General features: G+C 48.0%; 2 protein-coding genes across 3 annotated transcripts in view; one reads left to right on the forward strand and one right to left on the reverse strand.

Moving 5' to 3' along the window:
* Positions 1 to 23274, forward strand: part of LOC144724052 (uncharacterized) — a 77391-nt gene extending 54117 nt beyond the window's left edge. For both annotated transcript variants that reach the window (XM_078602885.1, XM_078602884.1), the window contains exon 9: positions 19293 to 23274. In XM_078602885.1, coding sequence (XP_078459011.1) covers positions 19293 to 19456 — 164 coding nt within the window. In that variant the 3' untranslated portion in view covers positions 19457 to 23274. The remainder of the gene's footprint in view (positions 1 to 19292) is intronic.
* The window catches only part of PIR (pirin), a 490330-nt gene that overhangs the window by 251844 nt on the left and 215095 nt on the right, over positions 1 to 23391 (reverse strand). The window lies entirely within an intron of this gene.

Here is a 23391-nt window from a genome sequence, read left to right on the forward strand (position 1 = left end):
GGGGGCAGAGCTTTGTGACGTCATATTTAAGGGGGGGTCTGACTTTTTGTGACGCCGTGTGACGAGGGGGGGGGGGGGGGGGTAAAAAATCATCCAAAATTGCGTGACGTCATTTATGGACGGCCCCTTACCTGGTGAAATAAAAAATAGTTTAGTTTAAACATATTTTTTTTACAGAAAGTAAAATCAATATTTTTCATTGCAATTTATCCAAATCAAGTGCAAAACCAAATGTTACGTGATGTTTAAAGAAAAATACTCATCAGTGACTGGGTTGAGATCATTAGTTTGAGGTCATTAGCGAATAGGTGAGAACTATTTTTTAATCAGAGGCAACCGATATCCAGCTTTGAAGCGTGCAATATTCCAACAGTCCCGGCACATCGCTCTGACCCCTGAGCGAGCCACCTCCAGCATCTCAGTTTATTTTAAGTGACTTGAGATTAGAGATATGTGCCCGCCTGCCTGCGAAGTGAGACGTGTGAAATCCGACACGTCTTCTTGACGGGTTTTGGTTATTAAGTGCGCAGTCGTGCGGAATATAATAATCGGCGCCCTTCCACTGTGGCACAGATGGTGAGCATTTATTCATTGATTTAAAATGTGATCGCTACTAAAGTTCTAACAAGCTCAAAGGACGTTAGAAGTTTTAGCACCTTTACATGTTTTATGCCTTTGCTAACATGAATGGGCAACAAGAAATAGTTCATGAAGTTTCATGACACGCTGCAATTAAGTATACGCTTGCCAATTTATTTTTCATTAACAAATCTGGAGATGTGAAAAAACTAAATATCAAAGAATACAAGCTGAAATGGGCACTTGCCAACAAATAACAATGTATCTTAGAAGTCAATAACTTAACCCAAGAAAAGCCTCGCCGATTATCAAGACTCTTTTTTCAGTAGCGCCTTGAATTGAGCATTTTTTTACAACTTCATCGATGGCCATTTGGCAGAGAAAACCCGCCCGTGGATTACACAAGATGGGCGACACTCAACACTGCCATATCCTTGTCACAACACCTGGACATCCCTAGTGGTCACCTATCCAAGCACGAACCACGTTAGCTCGGCTTTCAAAATCCGATGAGACCGGGTGCACGTTGACTTGCATGTTCCTAGCAATGTTCGGCGATCGCCTCTTTGCAGTTGCCGGCCCACGTGCCTGCAACGGTCCTTGCCCCCGCACGTCTGAATGTCCGAGTAGCTGCCGCCATTCAGAATCTCACTCAAACCTGCTCGCCTTGTCAATAGCCACAAGTGACGTGACATTACATTCTCACTGGAATGGATCAAAGACTGTTGCTTAATGTTTACCTCATTTGTTCAGCGCCAATGTCATGGCTTGCCTGCCATGTTACGGCACTGTAGACCTTGTCATTATTATTATTTACATGATTTAGTCATAGGCAAAATGTCTAAGTGTTACAAGGCTCAAACAAGTGTTTGCCAATACTCACGTGTGTGAGTATTGGCAACCGTCCTAATCGGAGGTTTGCGGGACATCAATATGTTGGTGGTCCTCAGCCAGTGTTGGAAATTCCATGTTCTTATGGTGGGCACCAGCCTCATTATTAAAGACGACATCATTATTGATGTCCCACCAAGAGAGGTGTTGCACACCAGGTCGTGTTCATGTTCTCAACCGCAGAGGGCTGATGATTATGATGACAATGCTTTAAAACATGCTGGTCTACCAAATGAGCTGTATCATGACCACGCATGCAGTAAATATACAAATTACACTGCGCATTGTATCGCCAATGAGAGGCCTCCATTTCACCATCACTGGAGGTTGAAAGCAACATCAACTTAAAAAAATGTAGTTGCAGGTGATTTATTTCTAAAATAGACCGTCACGGTCATATGCTTAGCCTCAACCGCACGTGCACAATATGTTCCTTGCGAACACATTTGGAGGACGTTTCTTGCAAGAATGTACTTCACGGCGCGTCTGGAATAGGTCAGCATCACTTAACGCGCCCATCAGTTCAACACTAAGTGTTGCGTGGGCTTCTGCATTACGAGCCGTCGCTCCTGATGGATTTCGCCGACCTCAATTGCGCCCGGGTAGCTTTCGTCAAATTACCGGACACAGACATGTTGGTGCCCCCCACCCCCTTCCTCCTCTTTCTCGTCTCATTTCCCTCTGCCCTGGCTGTCTGAGGGACAGCGCTGAGCCCCCCCCCCACATCCCCGCTGGTAAGCCACTCCTCGATGCTTGTCGCTCCGATCTGACGTTACATTGCAATTAGGGAGCCTCCGAAAGGGACAGGACAATTGCCCCGAGCCACGAATCGGCTTGTTCAGGCAGGCAGGCAGGCTGAATGGCAGGCAGGCAGGCAGGCTCGGGGGTCCCGCCGTGTATAACGGAGCCTTGTTCACAGTCTTCCGACTTTGTGTCGGCCGTAATTGCCTCTTTATTCTCCTCGTCCTGCAATTTTGCACGAATTTGAAGCATTTTGAAAACAACAAAAAAAGAGCCGTCGTCGATTGTTTTGTATGGCACTATCAGTCCTGGGTGATATTACAGCAGATTATTTCATCCGAGCATGAGCTATTGTAGACTTCTCGGCATTGTCATCTCAACAGGCGATTTTCTCTTTTTAATGCTGTATTTTTACATTGGTTTTGTACAAATTACTTTTACTCACAGCAGTTCTTCTTATAAACAAGCCTCCGGGCATGTCCAGACAATGCAATATGTAATAATGTCTTGAAAAAAAATACCCCCAGAGTATCGTAATGGTGCCGGTGCTTTCATAATTTAAACGCATGTCATGTCTTTAGGCGACAGCAGATGGGAATGGATTCTGCTTGATGACTTTATTGCTTTCGCGCTCACTTCTGAAAATGCTCCCGTGACCTCGGTCTCTTATTGTCTTCCCGTTTGTGACGAATCCTCCGTCCCGTTCACGCCGTCCTCAACAAAAGGCGAACAACAAAAACGAAATACCCCTCCTCTTCCTCCCCCGCCCGCACACCCCCCCCTCCCCCACATCGCCCCCCCCCTCCCCCACATCGCCCCCCCCCCCACCAGCACCCGTCTTCACCCCACCCTCTGTTTTTCAAGGATGAGTGGCAAGACACAATGGGATCTGCTAAAGGGAACAAAAATAAATTTGGATTTTAAATAAAAATATATATAAATAACTGAGCACAAATGTAATTTTTTCCTCATTTATTTTGCTGCCACTCCACAACATAAAATATTTACTGCTGCGGTGCTGAATTGGGTAGGGAGAGCGGAACAAAAATGAAAACCAATGTACAATGCAAAATTAATGCATTCATTATTAAAATCCATTTTCTAAATATTGTAAAAGCAAAGTGTGGATTTTTTTTCCCCGAACCCAGAGGTTGCGGCTGACTCCAGTATCTGCTGTGGATCTAATGTCATTTAGGGAGCTGTGCCACACATTACTTCCTTTTTATTACTTTTATATTGAACCCGAATCTCTCCGAATGTCAGCTTTTCGCCTTTTGTATTTCCTTGAATTTGCTGGCTTTATGGTGATGTTGAAAATAAAGCTTAAGTAAAAAAATCATTTTGAGCCGGTAAAATAATAAAAACACATTTATCAGCATAATTTAAAGCGTTTTCCTACTCAAATAAGCATTGAGGCATTGCTCATCTCCTGTTTACAGCCAGAAGTGGACATTCCACATTCCTATGGCAATATGACCCTATCCATTGGACAACCACTGATGACTTCCCCACAAAGTGGTACTCATTTGTATCTTCTGCCGAATGGAGGACTCACTACGCTGTGTCGTTTATAGGGCTTGTTTGACCATACTTCACCGCGAAGCTGCCTTAGAGAAAGATTAAGGCACCATTGGAACCTCATTTGCCAGAAGAAAAAATATGATAATTGTTTTTTTTACCCTTTTATCTGGCAACAAAACTGACACCTTTTTTTACAAGGAGTCATGTTTGCATAGACCACAATACCTGCATTCGTAATGCAAACAAAAAACATAACTCTGATAATGTATGCCTTTTGGCGTTATCTGGTCCAACACCATGTGAGACTAGGCTCTAAGGAAAGCTATCTCGGGTGTGGACCAATCAATTTCAAGGACAGTGCATATATTATCAGAGTTATGTTTTTTGTTTGCATTACGACTGTAGGTATTGTGGTCTATGCAAACATGACTCCTTGTAAAAAAGGTGTCAGTTTTGTTGCCAGATAAAAGGGTAAAAAAACAATTATCAAGATTAAGGCAGCTTCGTGGTGAAGTATGGTCAAACATAGGAGTGGAGACAAACGCTGGCGTCTCTGTGTGTGCTATGAAGAAGGCCCAATGCCCAAATTGTCACCTATGATATACGTTTTCTTTCTTAGTCAGTGTCAGCGATGAGTGTGTTGAGTTGAGTTGTTTTGTTATTTGTGCATGTGCACCATCGCCAAATGCAGCGTCACCAAGTATCACGTGCTTTCAACGTGTAATTAAAAATACGTTTCTTTGCAAATGTCTACATTTCTGATCTACTGTGTCATTGTAGGTTTCAAGTTTATTTTGTTTAACCAGGTGAGAACTCAGGAGACCGGGATGGGTCATCTGCAGGTGTGACCTGGGGCATTTGTCTGCTGATAGGGGGCGATGATTGCTACGTATAGTTCGAATTTATAAAGTAACGTGCAGTGATTAAGTACGTCTTGTTGAGGCACACTGGTACTTTCGTAACCAAGTTCAGTTTTCCCAAGGCACTCCAGCTTGCTCTTTCTTCATCTGCATAATATGATCTAATCATTTGGAGATGTGAATAGGATGGAGCACGCTTCACAGGGTATGCCCACTTTGCACCGTGCGTTTTTTTGTTATAATCGATCTGCCAAAGATAAGCCAAAACGTGTGAATTGTGCCCCTCAACTATAAATTGTAGTTGGAGGCCACACTATGAGTTGGGGGACTGCAATTTGAAGCCAGTAAATCTCGCCGCCCTTTCTCTCCACTCTGAAGATGGGACACTGCCCAAACATTAGTTTACAGTCGTTTGTCAATCCACTACTGGATGAAAGCCTCCCTACTATGGCGTGTCAGTAGTGGGGGTTGTTTGACCATACTTGACCATGCTGGTCAGTGCGAGTTGGTGAAATGGGGGCACCCAGGAACGGTACAGATATCACTGGCCATTGATGCTCACCGTGGTCAGGAATCAAACTCAGGTCACTCACTGTTCCATTCCTGACCAAAATATTACACGTTACTTTCGCGTATATTTCGTCTCTTATTAACTGATGTTAGTCATCAAGGTGATGTGTTTTTTTTTGTGCCACTACAAATGCAGTTACGTCTTACCTTTTGTATGATTTAACCAAGTCAGCCCTGCAAAACGTATAACGAAACCCATTTCTGCTCACATCTGGTTAAATAAAGCACGTAACATTGCACTGGTAAAAACCCAACAGATGCAAATGGTTGCAAACTAGTTATGGCGACTTGATTGATACGTCATGGACCTCCTTTGCAGGTTGTACTCCAGTTACATCCGTTAAAATGGAAAATGCCATCTTCTAAATAAAATGCAAATGTTTATGGAGTCATTTATGAGAAATTATGAATCTGGCGAGAGAGTTATGATGATTTTTTTAATGTAATCAAATGGGTCGGCCGGTTTAATACGAGGGGTGATCAATCATTGTTATCTTTCTCACGTATCCGGTGTGCACTTTTGCACATCTTCTCTGTGTTCTCTATAATTTCAACATATTGCCCATAATTGCATTCATTAGTTTACCTTCTGTTGTCACTTTTTTTTCCATCTCTCTCCGCTAATTTTTTTTTAATTACTGCTTACTTTCCCTGCCTCCTGTCTCTCCTCTACCTCCTCCTCCCATCCCCGCCCGTCTCCTCCTTCCGCAAGGCAAAAGTCGTCCTCACCCCGCGATGGGCGAACGAGTAACGTGAGCAAACGGCGAAAAATTACTGCGGCGACGGCGCCATGAATTTTAATTAAAGGCGGGTAACAAAGATCATTATTTATTGGGCGCACGTTAAATTTAAAGTGGCACTTCGAATGTCGTGCTCCGTTTCGCGTGGCGCGCGCCTGTTTTTCTAAGTATTTTTTGTTACGCGCGATCTTCAACGCAGTTGAAAAAACTGTACATCGTCGTATCCTCGGGGGTGGGGGGGGGCTTTTCCGGGGTGTTGCCCCTCGGGACTCTTTGTTTTGTCGTCGTTCGATTCATTTGCACCTTTATTTCCAGCGCTCGGTTTCGCGGAGTGAATCTCGGTCTGAGTCTGCGCCGTTCGTAGTCTCTGCTCGCTTTTTTTGTCAGCGCCCCCCCCCCCCCCATTGCGATTTCGGCTTAATTGCCTTTTCGGGCTCGCGGTTTAGTTTCACTCCCAAAGGCTGGAAACTTGTGGCAGAAAAAGTTGAACATCATCATCAGTCCTCCTCACACTCCGTGGGCACGAGCGCAGCAGCCGAGTACGAAATTAGAAAAAGCCTCAGAAAGTCATTAGCACTTTGTCTCTAAAACAGCGTAATTGACTGTGATTCTGCCGCTCATAAAGTAATAGGTCCGTTCACTTCACAAGTGCAATTGACTGGCCCAGCAGCCGAGCTAAAGAATACGGAATGAGGCAAAGCCGGATGAAATGTACGTGTCAGACCTTTCTCGATCTCCCGCTTGTTCCATCATCAAAGGCTGATGCCCAGTCTTTTGTTTCTCCTGAATCACAGGTGTGTGCCAGCCAGAGTCTGTTGGACTTACCGCACAAATTCTGGTGACCAGAGTTGGATACCCGACCATGGATAACATCAGTGGCGAGTGGTGCTGTGCCCCCCCCCCCCCGCCCTCTGGAACTCCCCTTTCTCTCTTTGCTTTCAAGTCTCTCCTCAATATGAATGCTTTTCAACCCCGTGCCGTTGGATTCCTTTTCCTCCTTCCCTTTCTCGCTCCCTCCCATTCCCTCCTGCAACGTTATAAATGTACGTTGTTGTTATCTGAACCGGTCCTGGGCACCCACTTTCATCAACTCGCACACTGACCAGCTCTGGCAAAGTATGGTCAAACAAACCCCCCCAATGGCCGAAATAGCATCAGGAGGCTTAAATAAAAGGTGCATTAATTTCCCAAAAAAATCAATTGTTAATGAATGTACTCCTGCCCTGCAGCTGCAAGCGCCTTTCCTCCCCACGTATTGCTTTCCTTGAGTAAAATGCACACGCGTGCGTAATTTTGCGCCCCAATCCGATCGTCGCATGGAGAATCAATGTGGAGATTGGAAAACCCGCGAGGGACATGGGCGAGAAGTCACCTCATCCTCTCCCTCCCTCTCTCCCTCTCTCCCTCCCGCCCCTCCTCCCACCACCACTATCCCCCGTGATGGAGTGACGCATGCCAATATGTGTCCTGATAAATTCCTATCAGCCCAAGTATTGACTGCCTTGTTGTTGTTTTGGTTTAAATTCTCGCAGTCATTTAAATTCGGCTGCGTCTTCAGCGTTGCTCAAGAGACGCCGACGCGACAGCTGCAATTACCGCTGAGGCCAGCGCACCCCTTTTAACCGAACCTCCGCTTACACGAACGAATCCGTTTCATCGTCGTCATCTTTATTTTATTTTCGCACACCCACGCTTCTCCCCGCAGAGTATTGCCCTGTCGTTGACACTCGACCCGTGTTCAGTTATTCCATCGGATTATCTTTGTCTTATTAAATAGGAACCGGCTGGCTCAAGCGATTTACAAAAAATAAAATGAAGAAGGAAACCCCCCTCCCCCCCACCCCCGCAGCAACCTGCCGTGCATAGTATCTGTTATCGCTCCACGCATCTGCACCCAGACCCAGGACCCCTCTGCACGTGGATCGCGTGGGTTTCAGCGCAAGACCTCCATGTGCGTTCAAGCAGAGTCTGCGTGGGATATCAAATCCTCTCTTCTTGTTTCTGAGATATTCCCCACTCAATGCTGGGATCCGCCTTCCTGCTCCTCTTTCTCCACTCACTCCTATACTGGGCCATCATCTCCACGTGCACTTCACAGTCATTCATATCCTGGCTCACCGCTGACAACCAACTCATTCTAGTCCCTGCATTTCAGTCTCCGCGCCGGTGCTTCCGTGTTCATCACCCTTGCTTTCTTCCAGTGTCCTCTTTCCTCTCCTTATATAACACGTCCTAGTTATCCGAGTCGAATTTCTTTCAGCTTGGCCTGAGATGGCTACCGGCATCCGTTGACTCTCGCCGACCTGTCCCAGCCATCTGAGTCGTGACTTCCTTTTAGCCTCTCTGACATGGGGGCACCACCACTTTCGCATTCATCCTCGTCTATACTCTTAGGTTTTTTCGGTAAAGTCACGTAGGTAAAACATTAAAATTAATAAAAGTAAAATAATGTTTTTTATTTTATTTTACTTTTATTAATTTTAATGTTTTACCTACGTGACTTTACCGAAAAAACCTAAGAGTATGAATCCTTGCAGTCACGAAAGCTTCAAATCTAGAATCATCCTCGTCTCTTCAGTTGCGAGCAGACGCCAAAGTAGAACAAGGGCGGTACCCATCGCCCCCCTCTCCCTCCCCCGCTCTGTGCGCTCGCATCTTGGTGCTGTCACCCTGCCGACATGGTCGTCTCTTTTTTTTCCACCTGACGAGTGGCCCAAGGAAGCGACCCTCCGTGCAAGGAGCGCAGGGGGTTACAGGCGGCGGCGGTAGGGGCTATGCTGTCGGCAGCAGAGGAGAGTGCGGCAAAATCCATTGTTGTCCCGTACTGAGCCTCCCATGAATATGCTCCCTGCATGCAATCAACCGGCACTCAAAGAGCCCGCATGGTCTGTACCCTACGCGGGAAGGCTCTCATTGTGTGACGGATTGACAAAAGGGCTGCTGTTTTGTATTATAAAATACCGGAGCTTCATAGGGATATTTACAAGGGGAGCATCAATACCAAAGCCTCTTTGAAGACTCCTCATTTTGGAGGCTCTACAGAGCAGACGAATGATGGCATCGGGCTAGTTTCATGCGGTACTAAAACAAGCCCCGCCGGATTCTAACAACTACCCACCCACGGGCCCACCGCTCCCTCTCCCAACACGTGTGACTAAACTTTAAATCAGCAGGCACCTCTTTAAACACGTGTTTGCACAAATTCATTCGCAATTACAGATAACTCGTGTAGCGCCCCAGGCGAGTTCCAGACACCCTCCAAATCCTCAGACGACCCGGCGGTGGTCGTCCTGCGCAGAGGCGCAGCAACCCACTTAGCCTGCACCCGGCATGGCCTCGAGGGGAAGAGCGAGAGATTATGGTTGGGGGGCTGGAAAAGGGGGGTGGTGAAAGTGACTTTGATGCTAATGATGGCGATAATGATGATTATGAGAGCCTTATTAACTGCGACAAGCATTTTAATGTGATGTGAAGGGAGCTAATACGTAACGGCTGCCCGTGTCTGCGGCGTGCCCGCTGTGCTGTTGGCTGTGCGGGGTTTTTAAAAAAAACAGTCGGGAAGGATTATGGGGAGCGGATGGCGGCGGCGGCGCGCGCCGGCTACTTTGCAAGGCTCGGCTCCGCGTGGCCCCGTCACTCGCCCTTTTAACCACCACCACCACCGCCACCACCACCAACCTCTCCCCACCCCCGGGCGCCCATCAGACGCCCCCTGAAGCGTGTCGGGATTATTATGGTTCAGTGGAAATAAAACAAATGCTCGGGGCTCGAGGGAGACGGGAGGCGAGCGGTGGTAGGGAAGGGGCGAGCGCGTGTGCGTGCGTGTGTTTGAGGTCGACTCAGCATCAAATGAGTGCCTGGTGCGGTGCGTAAACATCGCCACTGGGGAGACAAAGGCGGCCGGGCGTGGTGTTGGCCACCCACCCCCTCGTGTATTGTTCCGGCCTTCATAGGTGCTCGTTAACAGCACTTGCCCCAACAGTCTGTTAAGGCTGTACGGGGGATCTTTGTCTTTTGTTTGAGCGCGTGCGACGGTTGAGCTGGTGTTTGAGGAGCGTTCGTGTGCGGGGTGAGTGAAAAATGTCGTGAGCAGAGGCACAGTGGTAGAGGCTGTGCTACGATCTCCCCCCCCCCATCCGACCGCCCCTCGCCCCACCGCCTTCACCATCTTTCCCTGACCAGTGTGGTGAAGTATGGTCAAACAACCCCCAAGACTCACACGGCCGTGAGGAGAACTTCTCCAGCAGTGGAATGACAAGGGGTTGTCAGTTATCACAGCGCACGTCTCCTATAGTGATCATTAAATAGGACAAACACATCCATTTGGCCTTATTATCTTCAAGGTCGAATTAATCAATTTAAAAGGGACATGTTAAAATGTGTACATTCTCACCCATGTGTCACAACCCTGAACCAGTGGGGTAGGGTCGACAGGGGCGTTAGGGTGTTTTGTTTTAATTTGTATCCTAGTCCAATGTCACACACACACACACACCTCGAATGGACATTTTATAATTAAAAGCTGAGTATGATCGGACGGTGACAGTAGTTGAGATGGTGACCATTAAGGTGGGCCCTGTACCTCCTGGGTCGACTGCCGTCAAGATGGGGAATTGCATTGTGAAAAATGTGTATCACGACTTACGACGCGACACCAACATCCTTCACGCTCGTTGTATATATGTATATTTACCACCTGGAAGCTGGTATCGACATCAAATGGTTGACCATGCCATCCCGGTCTGTTATTCACGGGGAAAAAAATTCACGTCTTTCTTCCAGAGCACTCTACCTACGGCTCTGAGCGAGCATGAATACGCGCGCGAGTGATGGTGCGCGAGTGATGGTGGGCGAGTGATGGTGCGCGAGTGATGGTGGGCGAGTGATGGTGCGCGAGTGATGGTGCGCGAGTGATGGTGGGCGAGGGAGCACTCGAGGTTTGGTCGCCTCCTCTGTGGTACAAAAGACCGAAACTTATCATGGGGACATGAATATTTCGCAATAGCGCAAGAGGAGAGAGAGAGAGAGATATAAACCGCATGTAAATGTGTTGCCTTCGAGTGTTGCATTATTTGGCAACTGACATAAGCCGGGAGCTGTAATCTCCCCGGGAAGACTTACGGGAAGAGCTAACTCTAAAAGAGAACGTTCTGGTGAAACTAGGACGCAGGTGGCAACCCTAGGTGGAGGTGGCACCACCGCCAAAACAAAGCCGCGTGAGTCACTTACCGTGCCCCCACGAACTGGAACTTCATCCGCCGCTGGCGGTGGCCCGCTTTAACCAACAACAAAAAAAAAAGAGATGAAATATAACGGCGAGCGCTGAAGGACATTGGAAATGGCCCGTGTGCCATTTTAAACGGTTAACCCTGCCACGGGATTCGGCGGACGGTGCAAATGAAAATCTGACATCTGCCAGCCACCGCCTTCGCGCGCGCGCATACAAACGAGACGACGTGGGGGGGGGGGGCCGGGCGGGCACATTTTTTTACGGCCTTTTTTTTGGTATGTCGGGATTTTGAATGTCACCATTATGGGATGTGCAGGCCAGTGAAGGGATTGTTAAGGGCTTCGCATTGCCCAGGTGTAAGATTAAGTGGTTCCCCTTGGTAAATGAAGTTGAAAAAGTGTCTCCATGCTCAAGTGCGTGTAGGGCAGTAGCCATGTGTGACAATTCACTCCGCCAATTTCCCACTAGTCCCGCAATCTATAAAGAGTTGTTTTGGTTTTAACTCAAGAAATCAGTGCTTAACCGGTGCTATTTTCTCTCTTTTTAAAACCATGTTCTTTGTAATGCTTTCTGTTTTACCCACCTCATTTGGACAATTTTGTTCACCCCATTAGGCTAACTGGACATACCATGTAATTTTCATAAATAATATATTAATAAAATCTGGCCTACCCATTCCCTTCACCAACGTACACTGACCAGCGAGGTAAAGTATGATCATGGCCAGCACAGCATGTTGGGGTATATATTTTAGTTACGCCGTGTTTGGAAGTCTAGTTATGGCATCAGTTATGAAAAATGCTCTAATATATGTTTTAAAAAAATCTGAAGTCACACACACAGACTTTTGAATTATCGTGTTCATGGGCAGGAAGCGAAATTGACCATTCTCTGTGTACACTTCCCATCGTCAGCAGCGGGACTCGAACCATCGACGCCATCACAGAAGACGGGCCTAAGAACGTGCGGGCTGACCGTCGGATGCGGCCACGGCAATAAAGGGAGATTGGATTTCCGATGGACTCTCACCTGGTTTAAATAAAGGACACGGAATTGACGAAATTGATCGAATTGAGTTATATACACGTGTAGTGGAACACGAGTCATCCGCTGAAATGATGACCCCCAGGGATGAGCTGTAAATAGAACAGAGAGGTAAAATGGCATTGGCCAGCACTGGAGGTAGGTTTAGGAGCAGGCTTATGGTTCGTTTGCTTAGTCGTGGCTCAGCCTGGAGCCCACTCAGTTTGATTTGGAACACACATTGAGCGGCTCAGCCACGGCTCTGTTACAGGTTCAGCTCGTGCGGAAATCCTGAGCACCGCTGTGGCAATGCTTACAGCTGGCTTAAGTTAGGTGTGGCTCTGAGCCAGCTACAAGAGCCAGAGCCATGCCAGAGCTGAGCTGTAACCGAGTGACTAAGAACACAGGCCTTCAGGTCAGAGGGAGTTGCTGGTATTAGTTGCCGGTTGGCTGGTTGCTCAGGGTTAAGAGTAGGGCTCGAGTCTGTGAAATGGCCAGCGCTCGTGGGTTTATTTCTAGTGAAGCTTTAAGCGCACGTGGGATAGATCAAGACACAGAGCCTAATTACGTAGGTGCAAGACAAGAGGCGTTTGTGTTTTTCTTGGGTCACATCTTCCTTTGAACTCTCATTCGCGCGTTTCCCCACGCGCGTGTGCGTTTTTTGATGCGCGCCTCCCTGAACGCACGCGCGCGCAATATATATTTTTTTCCGCACACCACGAATCTCAATTTGGGACCGAATCAATAGCAATAACAAACGCCTAATTTGATGACCCGCAATCAATTGAGCGTGTCAAGCGGACGTGACGGCAGCAGTGGCAGCGGCGGCGGCGGCCTCCGTTAACGGGACGAAGCTGCAGGACACTTCTTTTTTTTGTTGGGGGGGGGGGGGTGGGGGTGGTGCGCGTCTCGCTCTGGAGGGCGATGCCAAGACCGTTCGTTCGCGACGCCGTCCCTTCCCATTAAAGACACACCGGGCGTCTGTATCTGTGGATGCAATCGTGACTCGGGGTCCCCCGTGTACCGTTTTTGGATATAAATTCGATGCCCTCTGTTGCGTTACACACACGGTATGTACACACGGGGGCCGTCAGTGAGTGCACAGTCTGCTCCCGGTTATGGAATCGGTGTGTAATGATTTAATTGCTTTTCTCCTCGGCGCTTTCGGTGATTCTATGATTTTTTGAGATTCACGAGGTCGACATTTACCACTCGATTTTTTGTTTTCTACATTGTCGTTAATGTAGCAGCCTCTAGTGGTTGTCGCGATCACACAAACCCATTAAATAAAAGATACATGAATAGAAAAACGGTTCTCATAGACGCGATACGATACACGCTTTGTAGGGTTGAGAATCGATATCCATTGGCAAAATTAAGCGTTTTGTTGACCTCTGCTTCATAAAGTTTGTTGCGTGTTCACTAGCATTGTTTCCACTACGGTACACAACACTTTATATTGAATGACACACCACGTTATCGTGAATGAATGATGCATAATCAATACACCCCTTGAAATCAAGTAATAATTATAATAATTTACATTCATTTGTAAGGCGCCTTCCACGAATGTCTTAGGTCTTTATTCTTACGAGAGATGCATAACGAAGAAAACATTTCAAAAAGGTCAAAACAATCACAAACAGTACAAACGAGATGAGCAAATGTGACAAAAAAATAATACATTCTTGAATCGCAAACTTCACCTTATGACAAATAAATGGTGGGTGAGGGGGAATGCGGGGGGGGGGAATGCGGATGGGGGGGTTACAAGGTTCGTACCCAGGGCTGGATTTACATGACGTGGGCGGTGGAGGAGTCAACGTTAGCTGTGTCCAAGGCGTCACGGTGGAGAGATGTTATCTCCCTCGCATGGTATGCAGGAGCTCACGGTGCAGAGTTTGACTGCTTGACCAAATGCAATGGCAGCACGACAGTTGATTGTTGCATCAATCTGTTGCGAAATTCGGAATCACCCCATCACCTCGCAGGCACTCCGCTTTCCTTCAAGCTCTCATCAGTGGAATTGACCAAACATCCCAAACAGGAGGTCGTGGGTTCGATCCCGACGCTGACGCCTGCTGTATATTTGAAGTTTGCTTGTTCTGCCCGTGGTCGCGTGGGTTTTTCTCCGGGTCCTTCGGTTTTTTCCCCTCCGCATGTATAATCAGCGTGTATTTAGAGTATCTGGCTGCTATACATTTCCACGTGATAAGGCACTTCGTTGAGTTGTCATTTGTGGCCAGGTCGCTTCTGAAAAAAAGAGCTATATAGCTCAGTGGGCCTTACCAGGTCGAATAGATATAGTTTAATTTAGTTTGGAATGCCAGAGGGAGCCACAAAAATGTACTAAGACCTGCATTATCATTTTAATACCAACAATATAAACAATACTACCTTGATCAAGTGTCGTTTAATCGGGCTGTTTTTCATTTCATCTTCCTATTTTTTCCCCAGCTGACGAAGATTAAGCCCTCCCGTATCGCACCGGCAACTCACTCCTCCCCATCGAACTTCCAAAGTCAAGTGACGCACCCGAGCGATGGCAATGGGAAACTGAATTCCCGTTAAGTACGGAGACACGCGTATCGTGAAAGAGGACGGAGGTGGGGGAGATGTCTCCTGCACCAGCGCCCTGGGGCACAAACAGATTCTGCTGTTAAGCTAAACTATTTTTTATGTTACCTGGTAAGGCCCACTGAGTTATAAAGCGCTGATCTCTGTGTAAGTGCCACAACGGGCCAGATTTGTCAAGATTTGGGTGTGTGATTTGAAATGAGTGAATAGATTTTCATCTCGTTTTAACCGTCTTGCTTCATTCTTTTTGTATCATCATTTGCTTTGTCTATTTATTTATAACCCCATTCGCTCCGCTCGCCCAAACGCAAAAAATTAGCAAATGTCGCCTGCAGATAATTCGCAAATTCGATTGTTTATTGGGAGTGTAAACATTGGACGTAATCTATGACTCGGTGCCTTTCTACTTGCCTGCTACTGAACACGTTTACGTGCGAAGGTTGATGCTGTCAGTGAGAACGCTTCACCTTTCATTTTGCACGCGAGAGGGCTCAACGTGGCTACTGATCGCAGATTGACGTGCGGGTCAGAGAGTGAGACGAGAAAATGAAAATTCCCGTCTGTGAGAGGGGAGCGGTGACGCAGTGGGCTAGCGCGCCGTTCACGACAAACCCGCCTACCTGAGTTAAACTCCCAGCCGTGGCTAGCGTCAGTGGCAAATGATATCTGAACCATTCCTGGGCCACCTCTAGGTTGACTCAACCATAAAAGTGTACGTGGTGTGTTACGTAATCATCAGCGCTGGTAGGGCGAAGATAGGCAGGTTATTAATAATGTTGGTGGAGCGGTGGTGTAGTAGTTTATGCACTGCGCTATGAACCCAGCAACCTCAGTTTGATTTCTGGCCACAGATAATGAAAGTGTGGAGTGATATCTGCACCGGCCCTGACTCTTCCCCCCTCCACCAACCGACAATGATCAATGTGGTGAAGTATGGTCATGACTGGCATGACATGGGGAGGCCTTAATCCAGCAGTGTTTTGACAGAGGTTTTCTAAGTAGTTAAAGTGTCCAAGAAATGGTGTTCAGCATAAACTAGACAGCAGCAGCCAACGCAAGGTTGCTGTTATTAAATACACGGTGAAGTGGCTTCACCCGCAAAGTCAAGATAAAAGTCTTCGAGAACCCTGACAATAAGAAGCAGTGACAACAACAGACTCCGCTTGATCTCGCAGCTCTGGCCACGGGTGTCTTATTTTGCGCTAAACTGCAAGCAGCTAAGGATGCGCCCATTCGCCAATAAGAATCGGTTCTTACTCTCGGAGAGCATGCGTGATATTGTGAGCATAAAACAAACTATTATTCTCAATGTATGCAAATTATAGCCACTGCAAACGATACGATCACATTACATGTCAACTTACGGGATAAGCTAATTTAACCGTAAACAATACAAACGTGATGGTAAAAGTGAGACTAGAAAGAACATATATGCAGTACTTGCATCGCACCGTGACTCTGAATTGTAACGATGTGTTGAAATCTCTCGGGTGAGGGTAGTAGTGAGGCGATATTTGCCTTCCAAAAACGAGTCGGATTTTTGTTTTTCTTTCACGAGGAACTTCTGCTGGGACGCGTGCGGATGTCACACCAACGGAGGCGTCACGTGTCTCGATTTCATTTTAGCCCGTGAAAAAAACGAACCGTCCTGCGGGCGGCGTTATATCATTCCTCTCCCACCCCCCCCGTGTGTGTCCTGGTCGTCACGGTTGTTGTTGCTGTTGTTGCTGTTGTCGTCGCCGTTGTGTTTACACGGGCCCGTGGATCCCGCAGCGGTGCAACGTCGCCGGCTCCGACTCACGTATTGAGTTGCATCGCATTGACTGCGGGCAAAACATATCAGTCAAAATAATTGGATTTGCGCCCAGATACACTCGGACATCGATTCAGGTGTCTATCAATACGACGCCGCAGGAAATTAAGGCGATGTATCAAATGTGGCGAAATTGCAGCGGAGCCGGCTGTTGGTGTGTGGGGCTGGTGGTGGTGGTGGTGATGATGGTGGTGGTGGCACTTGCTACATTTGCTCTTGTGGGTGGACACATAGGTGATGAGCTGGCGGGGTGGGGGCCGAACGCTTGTGATGTGGCGCTTTGGGAGGCAAGAGTTGGTGGATCGTGTAAATTGGTGACTTAAATCCACTTTGGCCGTGAGGTGGCAAGGAGATGGCGGTACGGCAAGTTGGTTTGTGAAACCCATAAGTTCGCTCTTTTGAGTGTTCATCCCCAATGCAGGACCCTCCTTAAATAGTCTTGAGATTCCGCGAGGCTCTACAGCATAAACGAATGATTATATCTCAACAGAAGTGACGTGCATTTCCTGCCCAAAGTGATACATGAGCTCAGAATGGTAACTCCGTGTGTACAGAATTTGTAATACGAGAGCAGGAATTGTACAATCATCTTCGAAAAATGCGCTTCATTTAGCCGGGAAAGCCGAATTTGAGTCTCAAGGCTCTACTTCAGGCGGGCCCTGCATTGTTACCTTTGACCGATTCCAATGTAGGAGGACTCCAGAGTACCCAGAGAAAGCCCACCACGCGTACAAGCAGAGAGTGGGCTCACAAACCCACTTGCTGTACCGCCTGTTTCATGGCCAACTCAGTGCCCAGTGGGTTTGGGAATCTAGCAACTCCCGGTGCGATCTACTAACCCTTGCCTACAAAGCGCGGAATCATCGGCGTGCACCACCACGTCGAAGCCATGTATGCGTTATGCAGCTAATACGATTAGCGCGGTTGGCTACGTACGGTGCGAAATAAGTTCAACATGCATACATAATACTCCTTTTCCACTGGCACATCTGAGCCGAGCCATCATAGAGCCCTCAAAGCACGGGTGGTTTTCCACTGACCATGGGGTGGTGACGTGGCCTAGTGGTAGTGTGTTCGCCAATCGTTGCAGAGGTTCACGGTTTGAATCCAGCAGACCGCTCTGGTTAATACTGTGGGTGTACTAACCATAATAATGGATTTTAAATACTCCAGTGACGTTATTTGAAAAGTGTAAGCCATTGTGTGCTGGTGTCAAATTGCCAAATTCGTAATATCTCACCTGCTGCTGATGTTTACATGTCATACCTCTCCGATCTGGTGCCTCCTCCACTCCATCAGTCCATCTTTGTATTGGTCGTCCTCTATCATTGCTGGATTCCTGTTTGGTATCAATCTTTCAACATGGCCGCACCATGGCGGCCCACGTTCCTCAATTCTCTACAGTCGTCGTCCCATTTTAAAGTTCCTTCTTACGTCTTCATTTCTTATTCCAAAGATATGCTCCACCACTCCTGAAACGATCATCTGGCTCAACCACCTCAACGTAAAATTATAGTTCTACATCAACGTCAGCCATACGAAGAAGACGAAAAATAATTCCTTATTCTGTCTTAACCGTTTACCTATTTCATTGTTGTTAAGCTTGTTTCGCCAGGAAGGCCTCGCCGAGTCTCACGACTCAGGAGCGTCGTGCCAAATTTTCACAGTAGTGGTGGCGATGTTGCTATCTGTAATCCTCATTTTGCACGTAACTTGCAGGTGATTTTTCAGCATTGGGATGTTTGCTCAATACCAGTCACAGTGCACGTTTTTAGCTTTCGAGCTCACCTAAACCAAGTTACTCTGAATATGATTTTTCATTTCGGTCAAGATAAAACTTTTTTAATCCCCTTTCCCCCCCCCCCATGCCTCCCACCCCCCCCCCCACCCCCTCGTATTTTAGCCGAATCAATGTTTGGAAGGCTCAGTGCTCGCGGATCGATGTCTGGAGTTCTGCGCGGCCGTGATGGATGGGACGTGGGGGGGGGGGGTCGCGATTTACGCATTAACAAAACCGGAGCGGAAAGGATACAAAGTAATGAATTAATTAAACTCGAAAAGGCAAACCTTAAAAAAAAGCAAGCAAGCAAAGCCTCGCCGCGGTCACGGAGGACGCAGCGGGTCACCGAGCGCGGAACATTGATTGGGCAGGTGGTAATGAGCTGTGTCGTGTCGCCTCCGAGCTGATGCCCGGGAGACGGGTTTCCGCCCGCTCGTCTTTCCTTCGCGTTAGGCGACGCGTCATTCGTTCGCCGGCTCGCCAGGGCGCGGCGTCGTTCACGATTAACGCGCCGCGTCGCGGTCGTGCGTGGACCACGCGCTGTTCACGCACGGGGACTTGGCGTATACTGTGGTCTCGTTCATTCATTCATTTACATTGTGGGGCATGGCATTCATTCGCTCTGTGGTGCGTCGTGCATTGTGCCCACGGTTGACCGGTTGCCTCTGTGGCTGACTAGGTATGCCCTTGGTTGAATGATTTTCTGTCTGGCTGACTAGTTGTGTATATGGTTGAATGGTTGCCTGTCTGGTCATCAGATGGCATGTTTGGCTGACTAGCTGTTTGTCGAGTCTTAGTGAAATGGTTGCCTGTCTGGCTGACTAGTCGTGTCTGGCCATCAGGTTGCTTGTTCGGTCGACCGTTGCCAATCCGGTCGATTGGTTACCGAAATGGCTGCCCGGCCACCCGGGCGTGCGGTCTTTGCGCTGACTGCGTGCTCCATCGCCTTGTTTCCCCCACTTAACAGACGCGCTGGGGCCCGAGCTGTTCGGAGAGGTGTGCGGGTTGCTGGAATCCGGTGCGGGCGAGTCGTGCGTGCGGGAACGCTACCGGAGCACGCTCGCCGAAGATCACCTCTCTGCCTGCCTGATGCTCCACGGCGCCACGAGCGGAGCCACCTGCGTGCGGTGAACTCCGATCGGGCAGAAAGAGGAGACCCGGTGGGGCATGTGTTGCCCTTGGTTGTTTTTTTTTCTTTCATGACTGAACACAAAGAACAGGAGTCACAGAGGGGAATACATTCCGCGTGTGCACAATATACTCGGCTCAGCCGTAACCTCTGGAGTAAATCTCCCCCCAGATAGGGGCCGATTTAAAGTTACCTACCCCTACAACAGTAAGGATAAGATTCGGGACCAGTGGATTAACCAGGGAAGTGGGGGGGGGGAGAGGCATGTTGCCCTTCCTAGTGGTGTAGTAGCTATTGAGGGTGCAAGCGGTGCAATTGCACCTGGCTCTACATGCCAAAAGGGCCCAGGCGGTGAGCTAATATGAGGAGGGAAATTGGACAGAGGGCCGCAATATCATTCCTCGTACCAGGGTCCCATGCCAATGACGCCACGCCAGTGAACCTCCCCACTTATGAACAGCAGCCCTGGTCTGCACCCTGCCCCACCCCTCATCCATTCCTATTCAGAGGCAGATCCTCAGGGTGACTACGTAGGAGTTTCTGGTTTTAGAAATCCATCGTGCCACCACATCTCGCCGTCACTTCTTTGCAATAATACTGTAATGTAACAATAACAATGCTGATCGAGTCTAAAGGCTTTTTTTTGCATGAGCAACCTGCATCGGAATGTTTGACCAAATGCCTTTAAAAAAGGAGTGTTTTGTCTGTCAGAGGAAACTTGAAGTGCTTGGAGAAAATTCACCGCACGTACAAGAGGATACAACCTAAAGATGTGCACAGATGTATACGCAGAGCCTCTTGCTGTACCGAAGTCTACCAGCCAGATTACAGCCCATCGGGTTTAGGAGTTTTAAAGAACTTTTCCTACAAAATCGCTGGACTACAAGTTTTGCACTTTTCAGCCTTTCCTGCCTTCAGATATTGAAGCATCTGGTCTCCAAGTTGACATCTGGTCTCCAAGTTGACATCTGGTCTCCAAGTTGACATCTGGTCTCCAAGTTGACATCTGGTCTCCAAGTTGACATATGGTCTCCAAGTTGACATCTGGTCTCCGAGGTCAGCTCTGATGTCTCATTCATCTTATGCAGTTCACAGATTGATGGGGCAAGGGCTTTTGATTTAAAGCTTTCGTGACTGCAGGGATTCATCTTCTTGGTTCTTTCGGTAAAGTCACGTGACTTTACCGAAAGAACCAAGAAGAGGGGGCAAGGGCTGTCAGTCGGCAGCTATTCATCGTCACAATTGAGCACTGTGGCCATCACCGCGCTTGGCCACCTTTGTCTCACCATTGCTAGTGCTTTTACTGACTCCGCCCCAGAACTCATTTAAAGCTGAGTCGACCTATGGGAAGCCCAGGGCAACTTCTGGTACCACATGCCACTGATATTGTCTGTGGCTAGGAATCGCACTCAAGTCACTAGGATCGCAGTGCGGACCATTGTGCCACTGCTGCCATCGATACCAGAGCTATGTGGTGATGCACAGCTGCGTGTGTGTGTGCATGCATGGAAGAGCGGTTTAACAGGAGATGCAGGAAGGTGCCACCAGACTTGGGGAATCTATTTGAAAGAATCTTTCCATGGGTTAACGTGGCCACCGAGACTTAATGCTGACTGCCTCATTCAAATCACGTTTATGCAGATCGTTGTGAGTTGTAATTGTTATGTTTCACCGCCACAATCAGCCCTGTTTAATCCGCGGCTGGATGAAGGCCTCCCCAAGATGTCGGCCAACCCGGTTGGTCTCGTGATGCAAAACAATTCGTCTGTAACAACAGGACACGAGGCGATCTCATCGCTCCATCTCCACGGTGAGACGTCCTCTCGGGGGCATGCTCCCTCCTTTGGCTGTGACTCCATCGTTAGTCTCAGCCGCCGGCCTAGCGACGCGTGCTGCCCTAGCACACTCGCATTTCTAAGTATGTATCGTTTACATAGGTTCAAGTGGCACTCATCGCTGTTGGCATTATGAGGCCGATTCTACATTACTATGGCATGGGCAAGTATGGTCCACAAGGCAGCCACAGTTGACTTGGCACAAAGTGATGCAGTCTAACTTGCTGGCACTCATTTGACCAATTCCATTGTTAGCGAAGATGATGATGATGGCAGTTGTTTGGCCCTGATGAAGATTTGAATTTACAACCTCACGATTAGGAGCCTCTGACGTTCCACCAAACTGAGGCGTAGGCTGCCGGCTTCGCATGAACACGATGAACGTGTTGGGAACTCTGAGGTTGGGGAAACAGTGAAACTAACCGCGTTTTAAATTTACTAAGCGACTAATGTCAAAGCACTTGCAAAATAAACTACTGTATTTGTAATGGTAATTTAAAAAGCTGTTCGTCTGCGCCTTCTTATTCTGAATAATAATACAAGTGAGTAATTTGATTATGACATTGACACACACTGGCTATTCTAGCGTGCTGATTCTCAGCGTGTATTGAAAACAATCCACATGTCTACAGCAGTAACCATTCTCTCCTAAGACCAATAACTTTCAATTGTACGAGGATTCCCATGAGACTTGTGATGGTGCTGGTGCTCTTGATGATTATGGGACTACACTCCAACATACACAAATAACAACAACCTACTTGCTGTGCATCCCTGGATAGGGACAGGGTGCTGCTGCTGATGATGATTATGGAATTACACTCAAACATACACAAATACATAACAACCTACTTACTCTTTGGTTCTTTCGGTAAAGTCACGTAGGTAGAAAAATAATAGATCACGACGTTTCGATCGCAACACAAGCAATCTTCACCAGGTGGGACAACCACAGCAAGAAAAAACTGCTGAAGTATGCGTCTACTTAAGCAGGATTTTTTCTACCTACGTGAATTTACCGAAAGAACCAAAGAGTATGGATGCCTGCAGTCACGAAAGCCTTAAATCAAGATGGAACAACCTACTTGCTGTACATCCCTGGAAAGGGACAGGTTGCCTCGTAGTGCTACACTTGTTAGCCTGTGTTCGAGGTCGAGTTGGGGGTAGTATGAGGATTAGAGATAGGAAAAGAGCTGTAGAGTTGATCGGATTCCTCCAGTATGAATAAAGATTGATTCTGAAAGGGGTGGGGTGAGTGGTATTGCTAATATCAAGGGTAGTTTTAGTTGTAGGGGAAGTGTTAGGAAGTGTAAAGGATAGTGTTAGTGTAAAGGGTGATAGTTTTCTTGGTAGCGTTAAGCGTAATGTTAGGAGTGTTCACGTCTTTTTTTAGTGTTCGGGATAATGTCGGTGCTATTGATAGGAGCAGTATTAGCGAAGGCGTTCGGGGGGATATTGTGTTTTTTATGTGTTAGGGGAAGTGGTCGTGTCGATGGGAGCAGTCGGGTGCGTGGTCTGTGTCCGTGTTGGGGGGTAATGCTACGGAACGCGGCTCGTCCGCGCGGGGTGATTGCAATTAATCGATTAATGTCCTTCCGCTCGGCGTCCTCCCGCTTCAGAATCGCTCACCTCTCTCGGCATTCACCCGGACATCCAATTAGTCTCCTAGCAACCGTGGCCACCGGGCGGACATGCAGAGCGAGCGCGCGATGGAGTGTTTGTGCACGTGGGTGTGTTTGTGTGTGTACGCAATGTGTGTGTGCACGTGGGTGTGTGTGTGTACGCAATGAAGTGTGTACACGTGGGTGTGTGTACGCAATGGTGTTTGCCCGTGGGTGTATGTGTGCACGTGGGTATGTGAGTGTACGCAATGAAGTATGTGTGGACGTGGGTGTGTGTGTACGCAATGTGTGTGTACACGTGGGTGTGTGTGTACGTAATGAAGTGTGTGTGTGCACGTGGGTGTGTTTGTGTGTGCGCAATGAAGTGTGTGTGTGCACGTGGGTGGGTGTGTACGTAATGTGTGTGCACGTGGGTGTGTGTGTGTGCACTGCTCTCTAACCACGTGTAACGCGCGCCGGTATAATACGACTCCACTTCTT

Source organism: Lampetra planeri, chromosome 19 (assembly GCF_965212315.1).
Source record: "Lampetra planeri chromosome 19, kcLamPlan1.2.h2, whole genome shotgun sequence".
Lineage (NCBI taxonomy): Eukaryota > Metazoa > Chordata > Hyperoartia > Petromyzontiformes > Petromyzontidae > Lampetra > Lampetra planeri.